This window comes from Hirundo rustica, chromosome 1 (genome assembly GCF_015227805.2).
Source record: "Hirundo rustica isolate bHirRus1 chromosome 1, bHirRus1.pri.v3, whole genome shotgun sequence".
Classification (NCBI taxonomy): domain Eukaryota; kingdom Metazoa; phylum Chordata; class Aves; order Passeriformes; family Hirundinidae; genus Hirundo; species Hirundo rustica.
This window is the reverse complement of record NC_053450.1, coordinates 11,688,457-11,714,070: the sequence shown is the minus strand read 5'-3', so window position 1 is coordinate 11,714,070 and position 25,614 is coordinate 11,688,457. Positions and strand designations below refer to the sequence as shown.

Here is a 25,614-nt window from a genome sequence, read left to right as displayed (position 1 = left end):
TCTGAGCCAGAGCTGGGAATAGTGAGTGTGCTGGGATTACAATGTGTGGGAGGAGATGGGAGGAGGCAACTGCCGAGTACTTTGTCACACTTAGGTGTTCTGGTGGCAAACCTCTTCCACTGGTTAGAAATAAATGAATGGGAGGTTTAGCCAGTTCTTCTCTTCTTGTTGTTTTCCTTGGCATTTTATTCCTCAATGTAGTAAAAATTTCTCCATGTGAAACATGGTTCCTTTTCAGGCTTGGGATTGTAAGGGGTGTTCCAGGGGTGTCTTGTGCCAAAGCAGCCAGGCTATGGATGGTCCAGATCAAACTCAGTTATGAAAGTAGGAACTGGTTTGATCAGTATCCCTTGATGCTTAAAATGAGAAGTAGAAGAAACAAAACGTGTCCTTCTTTGTATCATCTGCTGTGGAAAAAGTCTCCAAAAGCATGGATTGTGCTAATTTCATTGTATTTACAACTATGTCAATTCCTTCTATTTTTTTAATACATATCAGGTCTTAGTTCCAATGATCCTTTTCACTCTCCTTCACTGTATGTTTCCAGAAGAATCCCTGGTTGTTTTGGATTGGGATGTTAAATAGTGTGTGAATGATTCAATAATTGTTTCCTCTTTGTATTTATGGAGTGATATGAAAATGCAGGGACATTTGCATCCTGTTAAATCACGCTTTTTGCCAGAAGTGTAGTGTTGGGGCGTGCTCATCCTCTGTCCCCTACATCCCATGTTGGCATTCTTTCCCAGAGCTCCAAGGTGCTGGCAGCTCCTGTCCTGGCCTAGGGACTCTCATTTCAAGGGCCAGTTGAGGGAGAGGTGTGACAGGCTGGATTCAGAGCTGCTGCGTTGAAAAAAAAGTTACATAGACGTGCACATGAAGACTGGCAGATCAAACACAAACAGAAATGTTGCACAAAGCAATCACATTGTTAGATGTGGTCTGACCAGTCTGCCAAGTTTCTGGCCTCTTGAAGACAAGAGTATACCTGGAAATTGGAGACCCTTATATTCAGGTGGTCTTGTACTATCTAAGTGGAAAAAGTTGTGCAGAGGACTGAGAACAGAGCTCTGGCACTCACTCAGACTCATCCTTGCAGCGAGTCTGGGTAGAGGTCATCAGAGCTAAAGGCTCCCAAAAACTGACTTGCAGCATTTGATGTGGGAAGAAGGCTCTCATGCTGGGGAGGGGGACAGTGTTTGGGTTTGTGGGTTGCAGTCACTGGGGCAGTGTCTCTAACCCAGCTACAGGAACAACTCTGTGTGACAAGGGGGAAGGACTGCATTGTGTGCTCAACTTCTGGCACAGACAAAGGTCCTTTGTGGCTGTGCCAAATTCTCCCGGCAGCAAAGCTGTTACTGTGCACAGAGGGCAGTGGCTCTGCCCTGTGACAAATTGCAGCAGCCACGGGTGCTGCAGGGAGGAAGAGGAAGCTCGTCTGATCCCGTGATTTCCAGGGGAAAAATGGCGTTTGTGTGCCTGCCTGATAGGTGCCTGTAGGGACACTTAAACTGTTCATACCCACCTGAAACCTCAGCCTCCTGTGTGGCAAGACAGGCCTTTTCCCTATAAGTAAGCACAGTTTTGAAAGGCTTTCTAACTCTGGGGGTTTTGTTTGGCTTTTAGGGAGGTTAATTAAAAATTGTATTTATAATCAGTAATTTTCCTAAGGAAAATAAATATTTGATTGGGAGCATATTTGTTGGGCGACAGAGGAAATTAGATTAGTGTCACTTGGTGAATAACTTCAAACAGCTTTTGATTTCACACTTTATGGGGTGTAGACATCTGAAACATCAGTGATGCTTCAGCTGGTTTCTGATGGCAGACAGGAGTTCGTGTCTTGGTCTTGTATTAGATGTCTTAAATGCCCAGCAAGCTGAGGAAAGTGTTACGCAGTCTGCAGTGAAGGGAAAGCATGAAAATGTTTCAAAAGGATCTTGCTGGACTTGCTATTTATTGTCTCTCATCCTCTTCTGTGGAACATGTGGTAGCTTCTCTGTCACACAGTTCGTAGGGTTACACCAAAACAAAGTTTTATATGTGTGTGAGGACTGGGTGCTTACTAAGAGAAGGAGAAATAATTAAATACACTTTGAAAACAAAGTGCTGAGATAAAACTTGAAGGTAATAAGGGGGAAATTATGTGTAGGGGTGATCTGAGCAGGAATTGCAAGAGATGAAGTACAGCAGATCTAATTAAACAACTTCTACAAGCACAGGCACAGCATGTGATTAAAATGAAAGAAAGCATCCTTTAGATGGTCACTTTTTCAGCATTTGACCTCAGAGCTGATTGAAGAACTGACCAAGGAATAATGTGATGCATGCTAGGAATGCTCAGCTTGTATCACCAACAAGCAGAGAAAAAAATATATGTTTTTGACTGAAAATGGTGTGGGTCAACTCATCCAGGGCCTCCAGAGAGAGAGAAGGGAACAAGTGTATTGATGGTGCCCACAGACCTTGTGTGAGATGGGATTGTCACAAGAAAATCTCCCTCACATGAGAACTCTCCCTAAAATACTGGGATTTTTTCCAGAATTTGGGTAAAAAGTGGAAAGGGGAAGAGTTCTTGAACTGTAGCATTCAAGCAAACGAAGTCCAGGAGGAATTGGTGTGGTTTGCTAATGACATCCTTTGCAGCAGCTGCAGAGGAAGGTAGCTTTTATTTTGTGTAAGGACAGAGGGAGGTTTAGCAACCTCGGTAGAGAAGCTTCTCTCTTCTATATGTGCACCTGGTCCAATGAGTGATTTCTGAGAGAAGGCAGAAGAGTTCAGACCTTTTATCTTTAGACCTTTGCTTCCTCCCATGAACCTCCTGGTGAAAGCTGTGGTGTTTTTGTGACTTTGGTGCTTTTTTGCTGGTACCTAATCTAAGAGTACCAGCCACTTTCACAGGAGCTGTTAAATGTTTTCCACTTGTGAGCTGGGAGGGTAACCTGGATTTACTGGAGATTTGGAGCAGTAACAAAAAAACCTTGGTGCAGTTTCCAGCCCTGCTGAAGACCTTGGGTAAGGCATGATTTTTGCACTCTTGATACCCAGTTTTGGTGGCAGCAAGCTGTAAATTGACTTGGCCATTTAGCAAAGCCTCTGTCATGTTTTCTTCATGCCTTAATTGCCCATTTGAGCAATGGGAATAATAGCGGTGCCTTAACTCACAAGCTTGCTGTGAGGATAGGTATCTTAACAGCTGTAAAGCCTCCACATATTGGACCAGTGGGATCCTCTGATCACCACAGGTCATTAACCATCTAAGGCAGACTCCTGCATGAGGGGAAAGGACCTAAAAAAGATACTTGTTTCACATGGTGGGTGGAAGTCATGTCACTGTTCTTAGAGAAGGGAAGTCTCTAAATGTGGAGCTTATGTTTTTCATAGTCTGGTACAAGGCCACTTTTAAAGCCTTTTCTTTAAGCAAGTAGAGCACAACAAAAGGACGTGTAAAATGCCACAAGATGAGAGTGAGTGAGTGAGTGAGTGAAAATTATTTACAGCAAGATATTTGCAGTGCCCCACAGTTGAACCAAATCTGTTCATCAGCAGGAAGCCAAGGAGATGAGACTGATGCAAAGCACTGCCTCTGCAGCTCTCCCAAGCATCTCACTCCTCTTACACCAACAGCAGCCAGCTTTCCCACATGCTACTTTTTGGCTCTGTCTCAGCTAGGAGATTGGGGTCCGGCTATAGCTGTGAAAAAAATGAATCAGGTTCAAGAAAGGAGACGTCTTTTCCTGGCAATATTGGGGTTCATCTGTATCATTCCTAATAGAGCAGGTCGCTGACCTGTGTTAGGCCAACAGCTGACTCTTTGTGTGCTTAAAATTGGAGCTGCCCTGAAGTGCCTTGGACATTAGATTTGTTTGGTATCCCCATGCTGAGTTTGGAGGTCCCTGGATGTTTGGGTCCTGTGAAAAGTCAGGTGGCAGCTTCCAGGAGTGGTCTTGTTTTGAAAGAAGTGTGTCTAAATTCCTGCTTACAGAAGTGTTGAGGTGGAACATTTCCATTTCATTGCTGTGCAAGTATTCAGTGTGATGGGCTTCAAGATACATCTTTGTACCCCAAACCCAGCTTTTGGGCTTCTTCCTTCAATAGCATCTTGTACTGTAGCTCAAGAGTTTCCATTCAGGAAATTACTATTTTTGGTTGTTACAGTTTATAAACCAGACCTGATATTTTAAAAGGCAAAATTACTGAGTACTGAAGCTTTTCCCAGTAGTGCAGAGATTCAGACTGTGTAAGCAGTGTCAGTCAAGACAACTTGAAGCAATAGCTGCTGAGTTCACCAGTGTGTAGGCGAGTGGATTGGGGAATGGGGACAGGAGAGAACAGCAGTGCTTGTGGCCCACAGGTAAAACCATCCTCTGGGCTGAGACATTATGCTGCTTGTAGCGTGTTATCCTCCAGTCTGTACATCTCATTGGGGAGTGTGAAGATACACAGAGAAGCTGCTGGGGAGGGAGGAAAGAGGTACAGTGATTCATCAGCTGTACAAATCACAAACCATCTGCGTTTTTCTAATACATTGTGAATGAGTCAAACAGGGAGCTGTGCAGCTATAGACACCCAGGTTACTAATGTTTTCTGTTAATTATGGCACTCCTGCCTCTCTCGGGGGAGTTCCGTAGACTTTCAGCGCTGCAGTTGTGGTGAATGAAGCTGATGGAAAGGCTGCTTCCTATATTGGACAGATAGAGTTGGCCCAAACCTCCCCTATGTGTGTGCACTGCTTGTCTCGTTCAGACGTAACATGTTGGTGACAGAGGTTTCTTCTCTTTTCTTTTACCCTCAAGTTAAACGCTTCTTGGAGAAGTGGTCACCAAAACAGTCCTGTGGCCTTAGCCTTCTCTCCTTGCCCTCCATCAGTGCCTTTTCCCATTTCCTGCTGTGGTATGTGCCATGTATGTGCCAGAGACAAGACACGTGGCGCTCTAGGAGCTACTTCTTAAGAAGTGAAAGCTCTTCGGTTTTGGGGTTGGTTTTGGGGGGGAGGGGTTGTGTTTGTTTGTTTGTTTGTTGGGGTTGTTTTTGTTGTGTTTTTTTGTTGTTGTTTTGTTTGGGCTTTTTTTGTTGATTTTGGGAAATTTAGAGCTCATTTCTACCTTGCAGCCTTGTAAGAGGGACACTTAGAATGTGCATGTGATTTTTATTTTTTCCCCTTTGCAATTCACCAGCAAAAGTTTTTGAGTGCCTTGATATTTTTATTTGGAAAAAGTTGACATTCAGCTGACTAAAGGCAGGGTGCTGTGGTTCTCAAAGCAGAAGAATTTGAGAAGGGGAGACAAGTAGTGTAAGAAGTACTAAAGCAGGAAAACTTCTGCACTGTTACTGTGCTGTGAAGCAAAGTAAAAAAATCAAATGTCTTGATTCTGTCACAGCTTGTGTTCTCTCTGCTTTGGAAGAATTTAACTTGGAGTGTCTCTATAGTAACAATAAATCTGAAAAAATATGTGATAATATATAAAATATATAGTTACATTGGAAATGTGTACAGCTGTTCCTTGTCTAGGTGGCGGTGTTATGGAATGACAGGTGACATAAAGGAGAAAGTGGACCAGATGTTGCTGTTAAGATATTTGATCTAAACAAATAATAAATTATTATTGAAAACGGTTCTAAGCAAAAAATACTTACTTTAACAGACGTACCCTTTCCTAGAAAAAATATTGCTCTTTAAAGTGTGTCTGAAGAGAAGTTAAGCTGAACATTTTAACAAGATAAACGGGTTTTTTTCTGCATAAAATAAAAGATGAATACACCCAGGGTTTGACCCAGTAAGCTGAAGGTAGTGTCTACAGATAATTTTTGTGTCTGTGAGTCTCTTGTCTCCTACCAGATGATGCTGGATGAAAACTCAATATGAAAAATTATTTATATCCAGTGACTTTAATTTAATCCAATGATGAGGGCTCAATGAGTTGCACAGACAAGTAATTAAACTTATTAGAATGAATGTTTTTATAGCTTTTCTGTTTCTCTCATTTTATAGCTTTTCTATTTCTCTCGTCTTTATTTCTCTCTTCTGAACGCGCAAGTACCCACCTTAGGTGTAAACACTAAACACACCACTGATTAAAGGAGATCATTTTAGCAGGGTACATGACAATTACTTTGGAGCTTGTTGCCGCTGGAAGCCACCAGTGGAGGGTGTTGGACAGAGGATCAGCACCTCTGTGGGTGTTGAGAACATTTGTGGACGTATCTGACTGTATCTTGCACGGGTTGTTTGTGCATCATCTTGCTTGGAGGAGCTCAGTTTGTATTCCTCCTTCCCAAAGAAGAGAGCAAGGCCTCAGCAGGGCTTCCACTGTCACCACCTGGGTTTTGAGAGCGCAGTCAGGTGCCACTGGGATTTGGGGTCCTTTTGTGTCCCTGAGCATCTGTGACTCCCGAGCGAGTCGCGTGTTCGTCAGGTCGTGGATGCACGTGCCTCTGGCAGAAGCACACTCTGCAAAGAAAACAAGCTTTTCCCAGACCACACCAGCTTCACAAACCACAGGAGCTGCGGCGATGGTGGTTCCCCACGTCCCATTTCATGTGCAAGCTGTGGGCTGCCAGCCCTTTTTCTGGAGAAGAGAGCAGTGCCTGGGAAGCAAGAAAGCCTGGGTTTTGTCCCCACCTTGGTGCTCCAGTCTGTGCCCTCCTGGAGAAGGACCATCTTCTGCCTTCACCAGATTAGGGCCACTGTCTTCGGTGGAATAAGTGACTGTTGCTACAATATAATTAATTTTTCAGGGCATGAATCAGTTTGTAAAGTGCCGTTTCTAAGCACTAGTAGATTTTTTTTCAGGAAGCAAAAAAGCTAGTGGGGCCTAAGCCAGTTTTTAGCAACTGAATTAAGCCTGCATTTAAAAAAAGGGAAAAAAAGAGTACAAGCCAGTGATTGCAGATTGGTACTTATAATAGAAAATTCACAGCACGCAAGGTTCATCTTCCCCTTTTCTGGGAAGGGGTTGGCCTCTTGTGTTCGTACCATTTTCCCCACATCTTTGGCTTAGCAGCAGCTTGAATGAGAACATTTTAGTTCAAAAGAACAGCCTGTTAGCAGTGTACTCTGAAATAAGCCTACTGCATGGTGCTGCCACACAACCTATTCTGGTGAAGCTTACAAAGGGGGGTTTTTCCCCAAAATACCTGTGTTTTTCAGAGTAAGTTTTTCTATCTCTACACATAGACCACATAGTGGTCACATCATCGCTGAGCTGTTACTGTTAAGAGGCAGCTTTCATGTGATTAATTTTATCTTGCAGTTCTCCAGGATTTTTTTCAGCTGTTGGTGCCTTTTAAAAACCTTTTCATTCTATGCTCAGCCCACCAAAACTTCTGATTCTTGTTTTATCTTCGTGTTCTTACAGAGTCTCTCAGTGACTGTGCTGTAGGGGGGTTCAGGACGGAGGTGGGATGTGCACTGGGTTTGTTTCTGCCCCCGTTCATGTGTTGACATCCAGTTTCACAGGATGCATTGCTGGGGAAGTCAGGAGTTCCAGAGGCAGTTTGGTTTGCTGATCACCTTTGAAAGGTGTGACTCTCTGATCTTTAAAAGAAAAATTATCAATTGCCGCTTTCCTGTAGAAAAATATTCATGGTCACGGCATCCTGTTACTGACATCTGTGTGGGAATTTTTTTATAATTCGAAATGTCTGTGCCAACATATGCAAACTTTCAATTGTATTTTTTAATGTCTGCAGAAATTATTGCTATAACAATCTGTATACCTCCCCTTTAATTGGGATTTGTTCAGCTTACAAAAACTGTAAAAGTGTTGTGGCTCTGTGCTGGGTCTGACTTAAATGCTGTTTTAAAAGCTGTGCCCTAGTTCACAAAACCTGCCTTTTTTTCTGTGTGTTTTTGGGTGGGGTTTTTTTTGTTTTTTTTTTTTTTTGAAAATCGTCACAGTCCCAATCTATCATACAGGAATTATTTGCCCTGGTTTGCTTCTGCTTATTCTTCTGTATGTAATTAAGCAATGTTTTTAAGTGTTTTATCACAGAGGAGGGCAACAACATGTTTTTTGCTGTGCTAGCTGATGTGCTTTTTGATATTACTGTAGCAGCTGCATGCTGAAAACAGTTGTAAGGAAGTTAGAACATCACCCTAGGCAGTTTGCTTTTTTTGCACCGTGAAATGTCTATCTCCCTTGTCATCCTTGTACTTGTAGGAGAAAAATGTTACTGCAACTTTAATGAATGTGAGTTCAGCATCTCTGATGGAGGAGCAGGATGACACTGTGCTGCTCTGTGCTGCTTGTGTTTGCATTACTGCAGCCTTTGTGGACAGAGGAGTAGATGGTCAAGGGGGGCTTGTGATGCTCTCAAGTAGTACCAGTTAGTTTCTGCTCTGCTCTGAACCTGAGCATGAGTTCTTGGCAGCCATGCAGGTTGGAGTCGAGTGTTAAAATCCGAGACACTCAGCGGGACAGAGCATTTGCATCCTGGGGAAGTCAGGGACCCCCAGGCTTGGAAGGTTATGAGAGGAGACGGCTGAAGATAACCAGGAATGAGCAGTCCATCATGGTGTGGTTGGTCAGATGTCCTAGAAGGGGTGCCAAATTCTTCAGCTCAGAAAAGAAGGGTGGTGCAGGTGGTGTCTCTGCTTCAAAAGCCACCTGCAGTGTTTGCAAGGTGGTGATCAGCGGGGCCTGGCTGGTGTCCAAGGGCAGAGCATGGCATCTGTGTTGAGGGTCGCTGAGTTCCACTTAGTGTGTGAGGTAGAGTGGGATGGTATTCCAAAAGAGCCCAGGCACTGAACAATTTGTGCCCAACAAGTCCTTGCTGGTGAGCTCTGTGCTGTGTACCTCCTCTGTTACTTCTGCTGTGTCCTCAAGCTGGGGAAGGGGCATGGGAAACTTCCGCTGTAAGGAGGAGTTTTTACCTTTGTATTAAATGTCACATTCAGACCGGGGGGAGTGGGTGTTACATTACAAGGGTGTAATTTGCTGTTGCTTGTCCAGTGTAGCAGAGAGGACACTGTGGAAACTGAGCTCCTGAGCAATAAAATGTTTCCACCCTCTTGGAACATCAGCCAGCCCTTGCAAATGAACACTGCTGTATATTTGTGTGCTTATTTGCAGTTGTCCTCATGCTGGTGGTTTTCCCACATTTCATTTTCAAATGAGGCCAGGTGCTGGGAACTCTCTGCCAGCACAGGGCAGAGCAAACAATGCAGCAAGATGAAAAAATAAAGTAAGATTTTATTGGCAAATTACACAAGTGTCCCTAAAGTGTTTGGGTTTTTCTGTTTGTTTGTTTTTAAAAGTAAGGTTTATCTGTGAAAAGATCCATTTGCACTGCCTGGGAGGTTCAACCTCTTTCAGCCTCTGTTTAATTACTCCATCCCTTGGCTGAAAGCGAGATGCAGCACAGAGCAGTGATATTTCTGATGCACTTTTTCCACTCTGCTAAAATTAAAGTTTGCTATGCTTTTTGATTAGACATAACCAGAAATTTGGTTGTCGTTAGACAGCCATTTCCAGACTCAGTCATGTTTTGGGGTATGAGGGAAAGCAAGCAGCATCTCACCCTGTCTCCCCGTGCCCTACCACTTCCCCGCCCACAGTTCACAGGGTTTTGAATGATGCTTTGTGCAACTGAACTGTGTCCAGGTGCCATGGAAAATTCCTCCTCTGCCTTCTGCCACCACCTTGGAGGAGCCTGTGGGACCAGCAGTGCAGAAAAGGAGTTCAGTTTCTACCCAAATATTTGCCTCTTGTTATGGTGGAAGTAGGGTGTAAAATTTAGCTATGTGCACAAGGTAAAGATGGGTGAGAGTAAAAAGATTTCAGTATTCAGCAAGAGAAACATTTTGGATTTGTTTTTACTGTCCCTTAGCTTGAACTGTACAGTTACCTTAATGCTGATGGAAGGTAGCATTGCTACACAGCAAAGTGTTTTCCACTGCCAGCCAGGCCTAAAAACATGGGTTATTTTTCCTGTGTGATTCTCTGCAGTTGCCCCAGTCTGGGGCTAGGTGACCAGATAGGAAATCTGGCATTTCCTCAGTCGTGCGCAGAGTTGCCACATATCTTGTCAGATGCTCTGTAGCTGTTTTAACAGGGGTTCAATGGATCAGAGGACTGTGGCTGGATTATTTCATTATTTAAATAAATTTAAGAAAGTAAGACAGGTTAGGGGCTCGCTCATAAGTGCTGTGACACTCTTTTGGGGAAATAAGTTTAAAAGAAGGCATTGCTGTTTTTGTTCCTGCACACAGGTTCTGTGTGGTTTGGTTTAAACCTCATTCACAATGCCAAGCACTTTTGTTTTTCACCTGGTTGCCTTTTGCTGCTTTGTGCATTTGCTCATATAAAAAGAAAATTCAAAAAATGAGATTTTTTTTTTTTTTCTTTCAACCCCCTGCAGTATGGGGAGACAAGCAAGAGATGTGGCAGGTGAGCTGGAGGGATGAGGACTGTCTTCCCTTCCCATGCCCAGTGAGCTCACAAGGCAGCTGCTGACTGCACCCCTGCATCCCACTCCTGTGGGCACTCCCTAGTGGCAGCAGCCAAAAAAAAAAAAGGTTATTTGTCCACAGTCCTGTCTATAACAAAATACAGGGAGAACAGGGCCGGCTTTAGGGATAGAGGTTGGCCTGACCATGGTGCAGCCCCGCTTTGAATGTCTGATGCGGATTTTGCCCCCTGAAGGAATGCGTGTCCTGTGGACAGGGCGCAGGTGATAAAGTGCAGCTCAGGTTCCCATCAGGATGTGCCAATTGCTAAACCATTGCACTGGAAGAGCTGAAGTAGGATCATTTATCAGTTTTGTCAGGAGCAGCACTGCATATTTAAAGCTGTCTGCTGGGGCTTTGATTTTCTGGCAAGTGGCTCATGTTTGAAAGCTGTGAGATGTTCTTGATGCTTTCTCTGATGTTCTGGGATGAGCTGTGGCAGTTCCTGCAGATGTACACGATGAACCTCCCAAGGATGTGTTTGGTGGGGGGAGGGGGGATACAATCCTCTTTTGGAACTTTCTCTTGCTTTATCCCAAATGACATCCTTACTGAGGTCCTGAAGAAGCTACTGCTTGGAGATCCCAATAAACTCTCCTTGCTCAGGTAAGTGTTGAGCTTCTCCTCCTCCCCATCGTTCAAGGTGTGGGTTGAAGGGACAAAGACAGTCTGTACCTAGGGATGAGATTACACATCTTAGGCTAAAAGTCATTTGTTTCTTTTACTGACCTCTAAAAAGAAGCATTTGACTTGTGCTTGATTTCAGTGGTGCATCATGATTCTCATGTGGCAGGAAAAAGACTATACAAAGTGTAGGGTTAGAAAGCCAGCAATTAGACATGCAGAAAACCACCTGGGGAAGGGAAGAGGGAAGAGAAGCAGCAGTCTGTACAATTTTCTAGAAAAACCATAGCAGACAGATTTTTTTCATCTTTCCACACACTTAGATATATTTTGAAGGGTATTTGGCCCTTCCTCTGTATCAGAGCATCCTTGTTTGAGGCCAGTCCTCCTGTCCTCATAGGAGTTGGGAACTTGGTGCAGCAGAGAGCTTGCTGGGCTTCCAGAGACTGGGGAATTCAAAAAATTTAGTCTGACTTTTAAGAAATCTTTGATTGATTCAAAGCTGTAACCTAGATACTTCTCCTTCTCCATTCTTTCTCTTCCATTGCATTCCTTTACGTTCCTAGCTTTTTCTTCCTGTGGAGATGGGGGAAGTTCAGTGAAATATAAATAAGCCTTGCTCTGTCTTTGATGTCCTTTGAATTTTCTTCCTTTTGCTGATGTTGCCACATGAATTTTGCACGAGGTCATACATTAAAACAGGAGCAGGCCATTAGGTGCAGCTGTGGCCTGGGAGGGAGAGCAAGACTGAGGAGCATCCCAGCAGCCATGGCTCCATCTCCATTACCCTGGCCCAGGACACTGCCTGGCACCCCCCTTCCCTCATCTAAGAAAGTCAGTGTCCCAAATGTGGGATCTGCAGGGAAGAGTGAGGTGACCTGATCACCTCCACCCTGTTTCCAGCACCAGCTGAGCTTACAGAGCCCATTCTGCCCCTGTTCCTCATCTTCTGGCCTGTTTGAGCCAAATTTGTTATAAGGGAAGAGGCTTCAAAGCTAATTAATTTTCTGCAAGCACAGTTGAAAATGGGTGATCAGGAAGATGGGCAATGGGACATTTGTGTGTTTGTCTCTAGCTTTGGATCCCACCTGCAGTGGGACACAGCAAGTCAGAGATCACAGCCAAAATATCTGTGGAAGGACAGTTGTGAGGTGAAGTAGATGGGGGATTTTGAAGGAATATGTGGAAATTATAGAGAACAGTCAGTGTGATCCAGTTTAATTGTCAATCAGCACAAATGTACAGAAACCAGGCATCATTGCTTTTACAGTTCTTCTGTTTGTTTATCATTAAAAGGCAAAAGGAAAAAAAAGGAAACAGAAAAAGAAATGTTGGCTCAGAGGCAAGTGCTTTGGGGAATGGTGGTAACAATGTTGGTGGTCCTAGGTTAGGGGAAATAGCACTGGGTCATCCTGACCAAGGCAGTGCCATAAGCCTATGGACAGCCCCATCCCTGTTTCACAGAGCTCAGCAAATATGCTGTATTTCCCAGGGAAGCACCTGGAGCTTAAATGCACCCTTGAAAGTCAGCCGGATGCTCTGATGCTTCACCAGGCACGCAGGAGCGTGCCTGGGCTGTGTTGGGGATGGGAGATGCAGGGGTGGCAGCGGCTGTGAACACAAAGCACTGTGCAGTTATGCAGAGGCATCTGCACCATAGTAAATAGTCCTGCATGGCATCTTCTCCATGTTGTGTTTGGTGTTTCACAGCTTGAGTTCCACAAGAGCCTTATCTGCGAATGTGGTGCGTGGCAAATTCACACGTGGAGCGTTTCGTGCATGGGGAACTGCTTCATGCTGGGTTTTGAGCGCATAGAGCTGGAAGCTGTCATCCCTGCTCTTATCCCCAGCTGGAGCTGCTTCCTCTGGCAGTATACACTTTTGAGTTTCCATATGTACAGGAATGGTATGATCTGTGATGGGCAGAGCAGCAGCACTATGCTCTGGACACCTGCAGAGTATTCCTCAGCTGCAAACACAACCGAGAAGCTGGTGACTTGCTTTCTCAGTTTCTCATATCAAGGCTCAAGCAAGAGGAGCAGATAGAGGGACAGCATTCAGGTGGTTATAAAGTGTCTGCTGATGTTGGATGTGTCCAGATGTGACTGCAGTGATATTTTATTTTGTTAGATCTTCATGTCTTCGGTTCTGGATGCAGCTTATCATTTACAATCTTCACAATAAGCAAATGTGCATTTGGTTAGACGTGAGATTGTGGTTTGGTATGGAAGTGATCTTTGAAGATCACTCAGTCTATCCCCCCTGCAATGAGTAGGGGTTTCTTCCATAGGATCTCTAGTTCAAATTCTCCATTTAGAACACTTGTGCAGAATTCACTGCGGGCCTGACCCACTCTGCAAATCTCCACTTTCTGTCCACCAGAGTCCTCCTCCAGTTTGTAAACACCAATGTGTCTCCCACTCAATTCCAAAAACTTGATTGTTAAATCTGAATTTTCTGTGAAGACTGTGGAAGTATTATGAAACCAGAGACCATCTGATCAGGAAGAATAGTAAATTGGAATCAGTGATAAATTTATAAAAGCATTTTTTCAAATAGGGAAGTGACCTTTTTTTTAATTTTTTTTTTGTTTGTTTAATGAAACTCTTTTGACAACTAAATTCCTCTTTTTCCCTCCATCCAGTCCTGATGAGTACAGGTAAATCCTAAAAAAGCTAGTGTAATTTTTCTTCGTGCTTGTTCTGACTGATGTTTGCTTCAGATCCTTAAAAAAATACATTTTAAAAAATTCTTGCATTTGGGAGCTTTTAAAAGGGCTTCAGCATAAAAATAAAGCTTAAATATGTTTTGGTTTGGCTTTTTTTAATTCTCTAGGGAGTGACATGCACAAGCTGGGACTTTATCAGTGGGGTCATAGAAAGGAACCCTGTTTAATATGTTAGGCTTCCATGGCCTTTGGTAGCTATTTCTATCAATTTTGAGTAAAAAGTGGTGTTTTAAGGAAAGTTCTCTGCTGGAAAAGACTTGATAGACCTCCACAAATCTGCTATGGTTTCCTGCTGCAGTTTCTGTGAGCATACCTTTTCTCAAAACACAGACTTTGAAAGTGTTGATTTCCATTAACTCTTCTTTCTGCCATTACTTTTACAACCAAGGCAGATCATATAGTTTTATTTAGAAATCACCCATCATTAGTAACCACAATCATTTAGTAGACATATTTACAAGGTAAGTGACAGTGGGAAGTAATTAAGTTTAATATAAATCACAGTCAGTTTCAAATCTGCAGGCTTCAAAACAGTAATTAATAGAATTGCAGCTTCTATAAAAAGATGCAGTATTTATAGCAGTATCTTCTTTTCCTAATTAAACACATGGAGTCTACACTGGAAATTTAAATTCCCTCTCTGTTCATCTTATTTGTTCCAGTCATTTTCTTCCTCTGGTGCACTTCATTGCAGATTTCCCAGTGCTTGTATTTTTGTGGGGAGATTTTTGACTCTTAAAATGATGATACGGAGGAAGAAGAGTTCCACAATATCCAAAATATGCACATGGCTTGCAAATACATGCACCTTGGACTGTTGCTTTCTGCTAAATCTGTGTTTTATTGATCAGTGCCTAACGTGTGCTTTGTTTCACAGGTGTCATGCAGCTGACAGGTCTACTGGTGGAGCTGATGGCCACAGCCAGGGCAGAAATTCTTTAAACAAAACAGTCAAATAATCAGGGACGTTTGGGGCTGTTTGCACGATCTACTGAGTTAGTTGCTCACCCTGTCAAAAGAAGCCACCATCTGGGACAACAGCTCACTGCCAGCAACTGCCATGGCCAGCAAAAGAAAGTCTACAACTCCCTGTATGGTGCGAACCTCTGAAATCGTGGAGCAGGAAGGTGCCGAGAGCGTAGAGACTCCTAAAGACAAGGGGACTGGTGCGTTGCAGCAGGAATCCAAAAAAAACTGGCCTTCAGAAAACGTAGTCAAAGACTGCGAAGTCATTGAGGCAAAGCCCCCAGCTGAAAATCAGTCTAAGAAACCCCAGGGTGGTTATGAGTGTAAGTATTGCCCTTACTCAACACAGAACTTAAATGAATTTACAGAGCACGTTGACACTCAGCATCCAAATGTCATTCTCAACCCCCTGTATGTCTGTGCTGAATGCAACTTCACAACCAAAAAATACGATTCTTTATCTGACCACAACGCAAAATACCACCCGGGAGAGACAAACTTTAAACTGAAATTAATTAAACGCAATAATCAGACTGTTTTAGAGCAGTCTATTGAGACCACCACTAACGATGTCACTGTCACGAGCAGTGGGCTAGAAAATGCAGAGTATGACGATTCACTTCATGGGGGAATCGGTGCAAGTAAAGTGCCCGTGATGAAAGTGGGAAAGCCTAAAGGAGAAACCAAGAAGGGATGTAAAAAGCCAGAAGAGGGAGTTACGGAGAACCACGTGGACGGCGCTGTCCCCCGCATCATAACTGAAGCCACGGAAGCTATTGCCTGTATAAATGGAGACCTCCTCCAGGATGTGTTAGCCCACGTTATGCCCTCTGTACAGCTGCCACCAAATATCAACCTTGTCCCCAAGGTCCCGGTCCCTCTGAACAGTACCAAATACAACTCTGCACTGGACACTAATGCAACCATGATCAACTCCTTTAATAAGTTTCCTTACCCAACGCAGGCGGAGCTGTCATGGTTGACAGCAGCATCAAAACATCCGGAAGAACAAATCCGAATCTGGTTTGCTACCCAACGTTTGAAGCATGGTATAAGTTGGTCTCCTGAAGAAGTAGAGGAAGCAAGGAAGAAGATGTTCAATGGTACTATCCAGGCAGTTCCCCAGACCATCACCGTCCTGCCAGCTCCTTTGGCAACTGCAAAAATGCCACAGCCCATCATCCAGACAGCTTTGCCTTGTCAGATACTGGGCCAGACTGGCCTGGTTTTGACTCCCGTGTCAAATGGTTCAACTGTTTCCTGTTCACCAATTACACTTGCTGTTGCCCCAAACCAGGGCCAAAAGAGGACAATACAGACCTTATCAAGTGCCCCAGAGGCCAAGCGTCCTCACGTAGTTCAGGTGCCTGAGATTCCTGCCAAGTTGACTGCTGTTCCGGTGACACCGGCCAGCGAGCGGAAGAAGACCAAGGAGCAGATAGCAGAGCTGAAGGCCAGTTTCATGGCAAGCCAGTTTCCTGATGATGCTGAAGTCTACCGGCTTATAGAGGCAACAGGACTTTCCAGGAGTGAGATCAAAAAGTGGTTCAGTGACCACAGGTACAGAAGTCAGAGGGGCATTGTGCAAATTCCCGGTGATGCTTTAGGGAAAGATCAAACAGCGCCTTCAGCTGGTCGACATGGCCGGTCATTTCACCCATACACAGATTTTACTCCCCAGAGATTCAAAGAGAAAACTCAAGAGCAGCTTAGGGCCCTTGAGGAGAGTTTCTTAAAATGCTCTTTCCCCACCCAGGGAGAATTGGACAGGCTTCGAGTGGAGACCAAGCTGAGTAGGAGGGAGATAGATTCATGGTTCTCTGAGCGGAGAAAGATAAGAGACAGCATGGAGCAAGCTGTCTTGGACTCAATGGGATCATACAGAAAAATTAAGGATCAAGGAACTCCCAATGGTGCAATAAGCCAGGCAGAACTCCTGAGTAGCTCTCAGCTCCCTGGTGCTTTATCTGGGTCCTCCCCCACATTGAAGAAAACACAAGAGCAAATTCATCTATTGAAAAGCACATTTGCAAGGACCCAGTGGCCATCACCCCAGGAGTATGACCAGTTAGCATCTCAGACTGGGCTCACGAGGACTGAAATAGTTCGCTGGTTCAAGGAGAACCGGTCTTCACTAAGAACAGGGTCACTTAAATGGATTGACCAGTACCAGCAGCAGTATGCTGGTGACGGTCATAACAAGCAAAGCCAGAAAAAGAGCTCAAAACATGTTGAGAGTCCAAAGAATGGTAATGAGGTGTCTCGACAGCATTACCAGGAGTGTAAAAAACTGAACGAAGAGAATGGGGGGAAACCAGTGGTGAGAGCAAAAAGAGACTGCGAACCACTGAAAGACTCTTTGTTGGGGAATCAAGCAGAGGGTGTGGAGAGGCTGGAGTGCCACAGCCACGATGGCCACGGCAGTGAGGAGAACGAGGAGCCAGCAGAGGTCAGCTGGGTGGAGGTGACGGTGGGCGAGGATGACGCTGCCTCGGACTGTACGGACAGCTGGAGCCAAACGGCCCCCGAGGGCCACACAGAGCTGGCAGACTTGGACTCTGAAAGTATATCTGGAGACACTTCCCACGTATAGACAGGTAATGCTGAGAGTGCCCTCTTTCTCTGAGCCTGCCTTTTGCAGAGTGTGCTTCCAGCATTCTGTAGCCCTGCTTCAGTGTAAATCCCTGGAGCCCATCCCTGCCAGATGCTTATGTCTGCTGGATGCCTGAATAAAAGGGAGACCCATTCTGCTTGTAAATTAAAGCCAACTGCATGTTAGAGGAGGGGTTAGTGCCGTTTGCCTTGTTTCTTGTCTCCTTGTGGGTCAAGTCCTGCATAAGGAAGGTTTTCATAATTTTTTTTTTTTTGGCAATACATGATTAAACATTAAAACTTTCTGTCTTTAAAAAACCGGCATAACTTTTGCAGCACTTCCCATAAAACTGAGCCACACAGAGAAATGGTAAGTAACACTAGTTGCTACTATCTCCCTTGCTGAGAGATCACTGAATAGAGGCTGTGCCTGCTTTTGCATCTCAGGTCCTTCCTTTGCAGCATCCTGCCGTTTTTAAAACAAAAGGTCACTGGGGTAGGGCCTAGGACGCTGATGCTTCTTTATGCAAAGGCAAGCGGAAAAAAAAAAAAAAAACCAGATCTGAAGTGGCTCATGCGAATACGCTTTCTTCCTGTTGCAAGTGAGAATCCTCTCCAGTCTTGCTTTGTTCTGCTTGCTCTCACTAGAGTCTTAGGAAATGCCCCAGACTAAGCTGTGTGGGTGTTTAGCAGCTCTTCTTCACAGGATCTTGAATTTAAAAGCAAGCTGCAGGGCCTGGCTTTGGGGTAGGGGGGTTTATATGATCTTTCCCAATGTGAAAGGGCTTGTTATTTGGAGACCTGAAACCTGTTTCTGATCACAGTTGCACAAGTGTAAATCTGGAGCAAGCACAGTCAATATTTCTTGCATGTTGAGTTGACTTTACTGGAGCCTGTAACATTTTGTGCTCAGTATAACTGGATCTGTCTCTCCCAAACAAGAATTTCCTTAAACCACAACTTCAGAGCTTATCCTACAGAAAGCTCAGTATCCTGCATTAAAAGCCATAGTGAAAGAACACCTCTTGGAGAAAATAGGTCATTTTCTGGCATCTAATAAGTAAAATATACTTGAACATTTCTTTAGAAAAAAGAAATATAAAAAGGACTGATAGAAGTGCCCCCACACTTGTATTTAAGACTTCTGTTATTATAGCTACCAGTACTTGGTTTGAGCTACCTGTTGCAGAGGTGCAGTTCTTGGTGGCAAGCCCTGCTGGCTAGCACTCCATTTTCTTCATGTGCAATACTCGTCCAGAAGTCTCCTGGACATTCTCTGAGACTTAAAAAACAAACCAACAAACAAAACCTGAAGTGATATCTTTTTTAACTGTGAATTCTGTTAGCTAATCCTGAGAAATGCTGTGACAGCATCTATGTAACAAAATATCTTAAAGATTCAGACTGCATTGCAAGGCACTGTCCTGCATTATCCTTGAAAAGTTGGTAATTAGGGATGTGAGGATCAGGTGTTACCTGTGTGTCAGAGGCAGGGATTAAAGGAAGGAGGATGTGGGAACGTCAGCCAGAGGCACACTGGGGTGCCACTGTTGTGCAGCCACATAAGAAGGGAGAGCCAGAATCTGATCTGCCTTTTAAAGTTAACGTGTGACGAATAAATGCATTGTGGGATTATTTTTCTCCAGGTTGTTATTCCAGAACATTTCCCCCTTCCAGCTACAAATACTGATTCTGAGGAGAGGGAACACATCAGGGGCTCAGAGTGGCAAAAGGGAAGAAGGCAGGAGCGGGGGGAGTTGTCTGAACCCCCTGTTTCTTATAAACCTCTTGTACTATGAAACCAGGATCTGCAGCAGCTCCCTTCCAGCAGCGTAGGTGTGGTGCCTGCATTTTTGTGCTCGTGAGCAGTGTCAGGTAGGTTGGAGTGAACCTCCTGCCTGTGTGCCCTGGTGCAGATGTTGACCATAAAGCTTCAGGGCTCTGGAGGTGTTCAAGTGTTATCAGAGAGGAATTCTTATAAGAACTTCGGTCTCAGTTAAACTGTTGCCGAGTGATCCTTTTGATGAGGAGCTTTCTAGTGGTTGTGTGTAAATCCATCTACTGAGAAAAGGTGCACTGGAGCAGGACTCCTGCTGCAAAGAGTGTGCAGTAATGGTCAGAGGGCTGTTTTGTCCTCTGCTCCTTGCCAGTTTCTCAGTGTCCTGGTCTGGGGACTTAAAAAATATATTTAATTTTCCTATATTCTGCCTGTAAGTCTCAACTGAGAAATGCAAGTGTCTGCTCTGTGGTGCACACAGAGGCATTGCCACAGTTGTGCCACAAAATTTGGAATCTTTAGACCCCGCACTGATGGCACTCACAGGATAATCTCAGCTATTCTAAGCTTTCATTGGGCAGCCAATCTTAAAAATTTTCAGCTAAAACTTTGGTGTTAAATTAACAAGGTGTTACCCTAAGTGGCATCCAGGATATGACTGAAAAGCAGAGACTTTTGTATGACCTGACAGAGAGCTTGTTTCTGTCAGTTACCATAAGAGCTTGATTTTTCCTAACATGCTCCTCAGGTACCACATGTTCGAGGTGGACTGAAGATCTGACAAGGGATTCCTCTTGTCTCTCACACAGCCACACTTCCTGTGTGTCTTTCACTGCTGAACCATACATCAGGCAGAAGCATGCTCCTTTCTTTTCATGGTGTTGCTGATCTACGTAATCGAAAATGAATGTTCGTTGGTGATTGACCTTCATACCCTTCTTGACTGAATTTGTGTGCGGCTTTTGTAAAACTTCAGTTCTTCCACACCATCTCAGTCACTCTCTTCTCCAGTATGTAGCTTTAGCAGATTTTGGAACCATTAGAGAATATTTGTGTTACCATGTTTGGCAGATTCTGCTGCTGCTGCAGCTAGAGGGAATTTCACAAGGGACTGGGCCTCTGAGAGTAGGATTCATGCCAGGCTTTGCAATGCCATCCTGGGACTAAGAAGAGGCTCTCTTACTAAGTCTGTATCTGAGGCTTTTGGAAAAATTGGATTTATTCCATAGAGCAGGTCAGCTTTCTTGAACAGTGAGGCTGGGAGACCTGTCCCCGTAGGGTACTGGGCCTTCCAGATGCTGAGTGGCTGCTGTAGGTGCACTAAAGCCATCTCTGAAAGTGTTCCTGAGACTCTCATGAACCTCTGTGTGCCTCTTGTAGTGAGGCCCAACTGTTCTGTCAAGAGGGTGCTTTAGCTCCCTTTCCATCAGTAGAGAGGTTCCTGTCTTCCTACAGCACGGGTCAGAATTGGGTGCCTTGTCCTCCTTTGCACAAGCTCAACAAACAGAAACTCGTTCTGAATTAAACACAGCAAACTGCAGCTCAGACAGGAGAGCAGGACCAGAGTGTGCCAGAACATTTGGCAGCTTCTGCTGGCTTTCTTCAGTGTTGTCTCCCTGTGGGGTTTTCCCAAGACCAGAGCTTTTGTTTTTTCTCAGAATAATTTGGTTCTTTCCCCATCACCACCTTTCCACAGTAAACTTTCTTTGGAGTTATTTCATGGCGACCTTTTTTAAACATGAACCGTGCAAGATGTGGGCACCAAAGGTTGTGGCTCATGGTGGGAACTAGGCACCTGAACACTCTGGATCTTGATGGCTGTGACCGCTGCTCTGTGGAGATTCGCCAAAGTCAAACCATGTGTGAAGGTTGCACAGCAGGAAAAAAAAAGCCTGAAGGCAGTCATCCATTGCATCTGCTGAATGCATGATACTGAGCATCAGAGGTAATCTGGGTCCTCTTGGCATCTCCAGCCCCTTCTGCACTGTTGCAGGAGCTGAGATCACTTGTTTGCCAGTGACCCAGTGCGTTCCTCAGTGTCCAAAGGCACCAAAAGTGAACATCACTGGGGTTTCTCACTTTCTGCCTGAGTTCTCACTTTCCTTGAAGTTCAGGGTTTCATTTTGAAAGCTCGCAGTAGTGTCTGCTGCTGGTGCTGGTCTCCAAGTCAGCATCCTGACGTAACTCAGTGTGGGATTGACAAGTGATTTTTGCAGAATTCAGGTCACCCTAAAACATTTGAGGGAATGAGGCTGAAGTAGGGAGGACATGCTTTTTACTGTGAAACGAGTGAGGTGCATTAGAGACCCGAGTTCTAATATAATGAAGGATTTCAGAGGGAGAAGTGAAACCCAGTGCAACAAATTAAAATTTTCCAGTGAGGCAGGATGAACAGGGCCTGTGTGGGAAGGTCTCAAGGGTCGGGGAGGACTTTTCCCCTTGATGTTGGTGCAAGCTTGTGGTCTTTTCCTGGGCTTGACTGCATTGCTTTCTGCATTGTAGATGCCATATGGAGCTCACTGCTTTTGTGGGACATAACAGACCAGATAGCAACATCCGTAAGAGGTGTGAAATAATGAGTTAGCTCAGATTTCAGTGAGCACTGCTGCAGGGTGAGTGAAGAGGATGTTTGCATTTGTTGCACATTCACACCTCAGTGTGAAAAAAACTGAGCATAATCCCTGTCATAAAGCCATTGCTTTTGACTGGGAACTGGGGTTGTATAAATTGGTGGCTATTTGAAGGTTGGCTTTGAGGGGTCATTTTTTAGTCTCTGGTCCAATTTGTGCAGCCTTTATGTAGGTGCAATAGTCACAGCAGAACCAGGAAGCTGCTCTGCAGAGCACAGGCACGTCCAACTTTTTCCATTGTCTTTTAGTTTGTATTTTTTAAAATAATGTAAACCAAGAAGTATTATGAGGGGATTTACTGAGGGAGAAAGACCTGAAGTCTTCTTGGTCTTAGCACTGTCTGTCCTGTGCTTGCAGAGTAGTTGTCCCAAACACACGCGTGCATCATCTTGGAGTCAGTGTGGGAACCTGCCTGAGCCGAGGCTGGACCATATATCCCTGTTAGAAGTCTATAGGGGATTATTAGCTGGGTGTTGCATGCTGCAAAAATGCAGCACCCTTCCCCGTGAGGCTGTGGTAAGGATAGGCTTCAGGTACAGTTAACACAAAATAGTGTTACCATAGGTGTAGGGATGTAAACCAGATCTCATCGTAGTTAACAGCTCAAACAGTTCATAGTGCCTTAAAAAATAATATGCTGTTATAATTTTTGCAGGGGTATTCCTCAGCTGTGCTGTCCTGATGTTGAAGGGGAAATGCTGTCTGAAAATAGAAGAAAACTCTATTTTCCTGCCTGGGTGAGAGAGTGTGTTGTGACTACAAGTCTCAAACTGCGCTTGTGGAGGCACAGTGAGAAATACTCTCATGGAGCGTCATCATGGAGTTGTTGATAGTGCCAAAGTCCTACTACTGCGTTACAAAAGAGAAGGAAGAAAGAGGAAAGGGTCCTTGTACATAGTTTTCTCTTAGTTTCTCTCCCACCCACTTTCCTGCCCAGCCTCTTCCTCTACTGGAACAGATTTGTACAACATAAAAATTTTGTTAATTTTTTTAATAGGTGCAAGTTACTCTTGCATATAATGCAATTGAGAAATTTTGGGGTTGGTTGGGGGGAGGGAAGTGTCTTTTGTGGAGGAGGGAGTTGTTGTTTTTTTTTTTTCCTGAAGTGTTTTAAGAGTTGCAATCTTTTGAAGTTGTCTTGGTGCAGATCAACACCTGAGCCCAGATCCCCACTCCAGTTTACATTTCAGACCAGTTAAACGTGTTCTGGAGAAGTGGGGTTTCTTTTTTTTTTTTTTTCTTTTCTTTTTTCTTTTTTTTTTTCTTTTTTCTTATATTGTTGTTTTGACTTTTTTGTTTTGTTCTATGGCCACCTGCTACTGATTGAAGTATTTAAATCTCTGCTTTTCCATGCTCCTACAAGGCAAGTCTTCTCCAGCTCCTGTACTTCACTTTTCATCAGCCAGCCCCAGCTGTGGATCTCTGAAGATTTGGCTAGAATGCCTTTTTTTGATTATTGGTTTGGTTTGGGGGGTTTTTTAAGCACTTTTTGTTTAAACATATGCAGTACAATTCTCAGAGGGGTTGGAATGAGGAAATTAAGATGCTTCATAATCCAAATTGATTTGTGTTTCTTTGGCTGGTACAGTGATGGACACCATAAACCGGCAGTCTGCCCTCCAGCTTTAGACGGTTTAGCGCACAACAGAAGTTTCTTATTAACCCTTGCCACTAAATTTTTAGATCATTCCTAGGTTCCTGAGTGCACTTTTTTTCAAATACTGTTAATTTGGATTTGTGTGGGGGTGTCTGTCTGTGCACGTGTGAGGAGGGAACGGAGGGAAGCAGGAGCCTGGGTGCAGGAGCTGTCTGGTGCGTTCCTCTGACGAGCTGCGGTTGGAAAACTTGCCCACCTTTCAGTATGCTGCACAAAATAGGACGCTAGGGAGTTTGAATAAATCCAACTTTTCTAACTTGTTGCTCATTTGTTGTAACTCAATAAAACAAAGGCTAAAAATTTTGGTAACTTTTTTCTCAACTCTTTTGTTTTACTCTAAAATAAATAAATAAACCCCAAAACAACCAAGCCCCACCCAACCTCAGCCCTAACTTTGTGTAAGGAACTTGATGTCTTTAGAGCTGCAATGAGGGTTTCATTGGTTTTGCAGTATTTGGCTTGGCAAATACTAGCTGTATTAAAGTGAACTCCATGAATACTAATGTTTATTCCCCCGTGTCACTCAGCTCTTTCCTGCAGGAAGGATGGAGAGAGTGCCTGGGAATGAGACTTTTGATTGTGGATTCACAAACTGAATGAATGAAGCCACCCCTATGCTTCGCCCATATGTAGTTATTTTTATTAATCATCAGCACAGCCTGTAAGTGTAGAGGGAGGTTTGCAGTGGGTGGCAACAAGTTAATTCCCCTGCAGTAAAGTTGTCTGACTCGTTGCTGAAGAGGAGTGACTGGATGGGGTAGCACTTCGCTTGCTCCGTTTGTGTGTCAGAAGTCAGCAAACAGCAGAAGGTGTGGAAGCGATATCAGCTGCTCCCTGGGCAAAGGCTGCCCGACAGGGAGCATGCACATGTGCCATCACACACAGCTCAGATGTTCATCTGCAGGGTGGAGGCAGATGCCTGTGCAGTCATGGATGCACAGATCAGGTGGCCAAAAAAAATGCATCTGAAGATGCTTGTCCAGAACTCCAAAGATGCAACTGAAGCTGCCACTTTTGTTTCCATTGCTTGTATGAAAGGATTGTAATATTTTAATTGCCCTTACAAAGTTTTTAACAACCCCTTCATGGCTTAATCTTCCAGTGTGCATCTCTCCTGCCTACATCTGTGTTTGGAGCACTGACCTACTTTGCTTAACTAGCAGTGCTCCCAGGGAGCTTAGGAGGAACGAGACCCACCTGGGTTTTTCTGTGTTTGTACATCCCAGATACAGTGCGTGAGGGTGCAGGACTGGGGCTCTTTAAGATCTCTGCAATTCAGATAAAACAATAGCAGTGGCCCTGCAGTCTGTCATCACAGATAAGTCTGAAGCTGTCCCCCAGCAAACAGGCTGGCCAGAGACTGGCAGCACTGCGGGGGTTTGTGCAGGCAGGTCGTGGTGTGGTACCAAACCCCAGGAAAGCCGAGCCCGGGACCCCTTTGGTCTGAGCTTAAAGCAACCCCACTCCCCACAGAGGCTGCTTCAGTGTGGCTGCCAGAATGGGTTCAGGACGGGGCAGTGGAAGCAGGCTTTGTTTTTAATTACTACAGACACAGTGACTGCGTTTGTAGCAGAGGCCAAGCGGCGAGGGACAATCGGGACATTGTTTGTGCACGGCAGCCATTAGGGCCGGCCGTGGCCTTGGGGTTTCGTTGCACACGATGAAAACAGGCTGCTGACACCGAGTTTCCTCCCACACAGCCCTGCATCCCCCGAGCCTGGTGCTGGCACCACGGCGAGCAGGGCCTGTCCTGGCACAGTCCTGCAGCGAGGAGACGGCTCGGGACCGTTCCCTGGGCAGGGTCCCCCAGCAGCAGCAGGCCCTGGTGCTCAGGTCGTGATTGATGTCTTCCACAATGCATTTTAACCTGAGTGTTGAAATTTTCTAATAGGGAGAAATCCAGTTAAACACAAAATAAAAATAAATCATATTTTTAAACTTGTACAAGACTAAAATGCGGCTTGGACAAAAATTCGTCACTGGGAAGTCAGTAACGACTTAAATTAGGTGGCCTCTACTTTTTTAATTTTGATTTTTGCTGACAAGAGGATGGATTTGCATTATACACACACTGCTTCTGCTTGGTCCATAAGATGCTGGGAAGCTCCAAGTTGGATGCTGGGGCTCCAAGTACATGATAACACACAATTTAGACATGTCAGAAGCCTTATTAAATGTAAATAATGAGAGACC

The 25,614-nt window shown here is 44.5% G+C and overlaps 1 protein-coding gene across 3 annotated transcripts in view; it reads left to right on the top strand.

Moving 5' to 3' along the window:
• The window catches only part of ZHX2 (zinc fingers and homeoboxes 2), a 74,879-nt gene extending 51,149 nt beyond the window's left edge, over positions 1-23,730 (top strand). For all 3 annotated transcript variants that reach the window (XM_040069807.2, XM_040069817.2, XM_040069799.1), the window contains 2 exons: positions 14,677-17,362; positions 22,420-23,730. In XM_040069807.2, coding sequence (XP_039925741.1) covers positions 14,860-17,358 — 2,499 coding nt within the window. In that variant the 5' untranslated portion in view covers positions 14,677-14,859 and the 3' untranslated portion in view covers positions 17,359-17,362; positions 22,420-23,730. The remainder of the gene's footprint in view (positions 1-14,676; positions 17,363-22,419) is intronic.
• Positions 23,731-25,614: the final 1,884 nt, after the last annotated feature.